Here is a 2485-nt window from a genome sequence, read left to right as displayed (position 1 = left end):
CAAAAATGGAGGACGCATTGATTCACCTCGTTGGTTCTGTTGAGCACAAAAAAGTGAGTGGCTTAGAGTGATAGTTAGAGAGGTGGGATTTTATTTCGGTATATATAAAAATAAAAATAAAAATAAAAATTAGCATTGATTTTATAAAAATTCAAAAAATAAAAAAGGTTAACGTTTTGGAAAGAGACAAAGAGTCAGTTTCTTTTTTCCCCCAAACCCTAAACTCAAATACCAATACCCAATACAAACGTAAAAAAGCACTTCCCACACGAGTGCTTCTCGATTTCCCATCCCCTCTTTTTTCTCTCTCTCTTTCATACGCCATATTATTTCAACTTACACGAGTGCTTCTTTTTCTTTTTCTTTTTTTTCCTTCATCATTCCCTTTATAAACACTTATATTTTACCTCTCCCTTTTCTCTCCTTCTTCATCCAACTCTCTCTAATTTCTCTCTTCCTCTTTTTTGGTTCTATAATATGAACCTTCATTGCTTCAATCATGCCCTTCAAACTCATCCTATGCTTCAAAATGTTGCCTTGATGCCCCCCCCTCCTCCTCCTCCGCCATCGAGCGACGATCATCCCTTCCCGACGTCGTGGGAGATTGGTAAAGGGGATCATCAAAATCCAGAGAAAGAAGAAGGAGATGATAACGACGACGATGGAAACGTCCTTGTTACTTATCATGGTGGTGGTGGTCCCAAAAATAACGGTGGTCGCCGTCACATGAAGCTTTGTGCTAGAGGTCATTGGAGACCCGCGGAAGATACTAAGCTTAAAGAACTCGTCGCTCAGTATGGCCCCCAAAATTGGAACCTGATTGCTGAGAATCTCCCTGGCAGATCAGGTATACTTTCACTCATAAGTTTTTATGTTTTGTTATCTGTTTTTTGGGTCATGAATTCATATGCTTTTTTGAACTATTATAAAGAAATCGTGAGCACGATTTTCAAAAACCAAAAACTAAAATCGAAACGGTTATGAATGAGTTTTTTTTTTTTTTTCTCTTAACACTGGTTTTTTTGGGTTGGTGAAGGGAAAAGTTGTAGATTGAGATGGTTTAATCAATTGGATCCAAAGATAAACAGGAAGGCATTCAATGAAGAAGAAGAAGAGAGACTTTTAACAGCACATAGATTATATGGAAACAAATGGGCCATGATTGCTCGTTTGTTTCCTGGTAGAACTGATAATGCTGTAAAGAATCATTGGCACGTGATTATGGCTAGAAAACATAGACAATACTCCAATCTTTACCGAAGATCCACAAGAAAACCTCCTCCTCTTCCTCCTCCTCGTCATAATGTCGACGAAAAGCTCGACATTAAAACCGTTCCAAAAAATAACGTGTCCAGTGAATCCACCATCTCTAGTACGATAGATGAGCCGGCCGCTTCCGCTTCCGCCTCCGCATCCACCGCCACCGCCACCCATCTTTCTCTCTCCAACGCATCCTCTCTTTACTTCTCCTCGGCTTTCGGTCTCCACCTCACTCCCAGTAAGTTCGTCTGACAAATATAATACTTTAACCAGTTGAGCTATTCTCAAGTTGTTAATTATTCTGATTAAGAGTTTTTATTGGTGGGGTTATAGGATGGTGTAGCAGGAAAGGAGTGACAGGGGGCAGCACGGGGAGGCTTCGGTATCGGGCGGATCAATCGGGGAACTCGGAGTCGAACTCGGCCGAGTCAGTGATCTCAACAAACCTATGCTTAGCATCAGGCTGGGAAAATAGTAACAATGGGAATGGGCAACATAATATGAAAATGCAGTTCATTGATTTCCTTGGAGTTGGAGCTTCTTAAAATAAAAACCATCAATTTACTATAATCTCCCTGCTCCTCAAACATTCACAACAAACCCTTTTTTTTTTCTCTCCCTATCTTTCCTTTATAAAAAGCAGAGTTGTCTAAATGTAAACAAAAACAAACCCCATTTTTTTCTCTCTCTATAATGTGTACAGTGAGTAATGGAGGAGAGAGAGAGAGAAAAGAAAAACTCAGAAAGAACAGTGGTTTTTTATATTTTTTTTGTTTGGGGTCAGAAAAACTAGGTGGAAAGAAAGGACTTGTCAAAGGGAGAAGCTGTTGGTGGTGGGGGTGTGTTTGTATTCTACTGCTGAGAGGCAAATGCCAAAAAGATATTAAGGGAAAAAAATTAAGAATTTTGGAGTTTTTTCTGGTGGGGTCATTGGAAAAAAAATATTTTTTTCATTCCTAAATTTTCCTGATAATAACAATTTAGTCCTTAGACTTTAGTTTATAATGATTTAGTTTTTGTCACTTTCAAATTCGTAACAATTTAACTTATGAATTAGACTATAATTAAGATTTAATGGAATTTCTTATGAATGCATATCAATGAATCGATTAGGAGAACAAATATATTTATAAAAACTATAAAGGATAAAATCATTATTGTTGCATAATTTTGAATTTTTTTTTTTACAGTATAGATAAAATTGTTACCGTCGTAAAAAACTTCC

The 2485-nt window shown here is 37.5% G+C and overlaps 1 protein-coding gene across 1 annotated transcript; it reads left to right on the top strand.

The window, feature by feature from the left end:
• The first annotated feature begins 315 nt into the window (after positions 1-315).
• On the top strand, positions 316-2240 carry LOC120090182 (transcription factor MYB54-like). The gene is made up of 3 exons (XM_039047708.1): positions 316-847; positions 1037-1498; positions 1594-2240. The coding sequence occupies exons 1-3, from the start codon at positions 478-480 to the stop codon at positions 1803-1805; spliced, it is 1044 nt and encodes a 347-aa protein (XP_038903636.1). The 5' UTR covers positions 316-477; the 3' UTR covers positions 1806-2240.
• Positions 2241-2485: the final 245 nt, after the last annotated feature.

Source organism: Benincasa hispida, chromosome 11 (assembly GCF_009727055.1).
Source record: "Benincasa hispida cultivar B227 chromosome 11, ASM972705v1, whole genome shotgun sequence".
In the NCBI taxonomy this organism is placed as follows: domain Eukaryota; kingdom Viridiplantae; phylum Streptophyta; class Magnoliopsida; order Cucurbitales; family Cucurbitaceae; genus Benincasa; species Benincasa hispida.
Note: the sequence above shows the minus strand (reverse complement) of the source record. Positions and strands in the feature narration are given on the sequence as shown.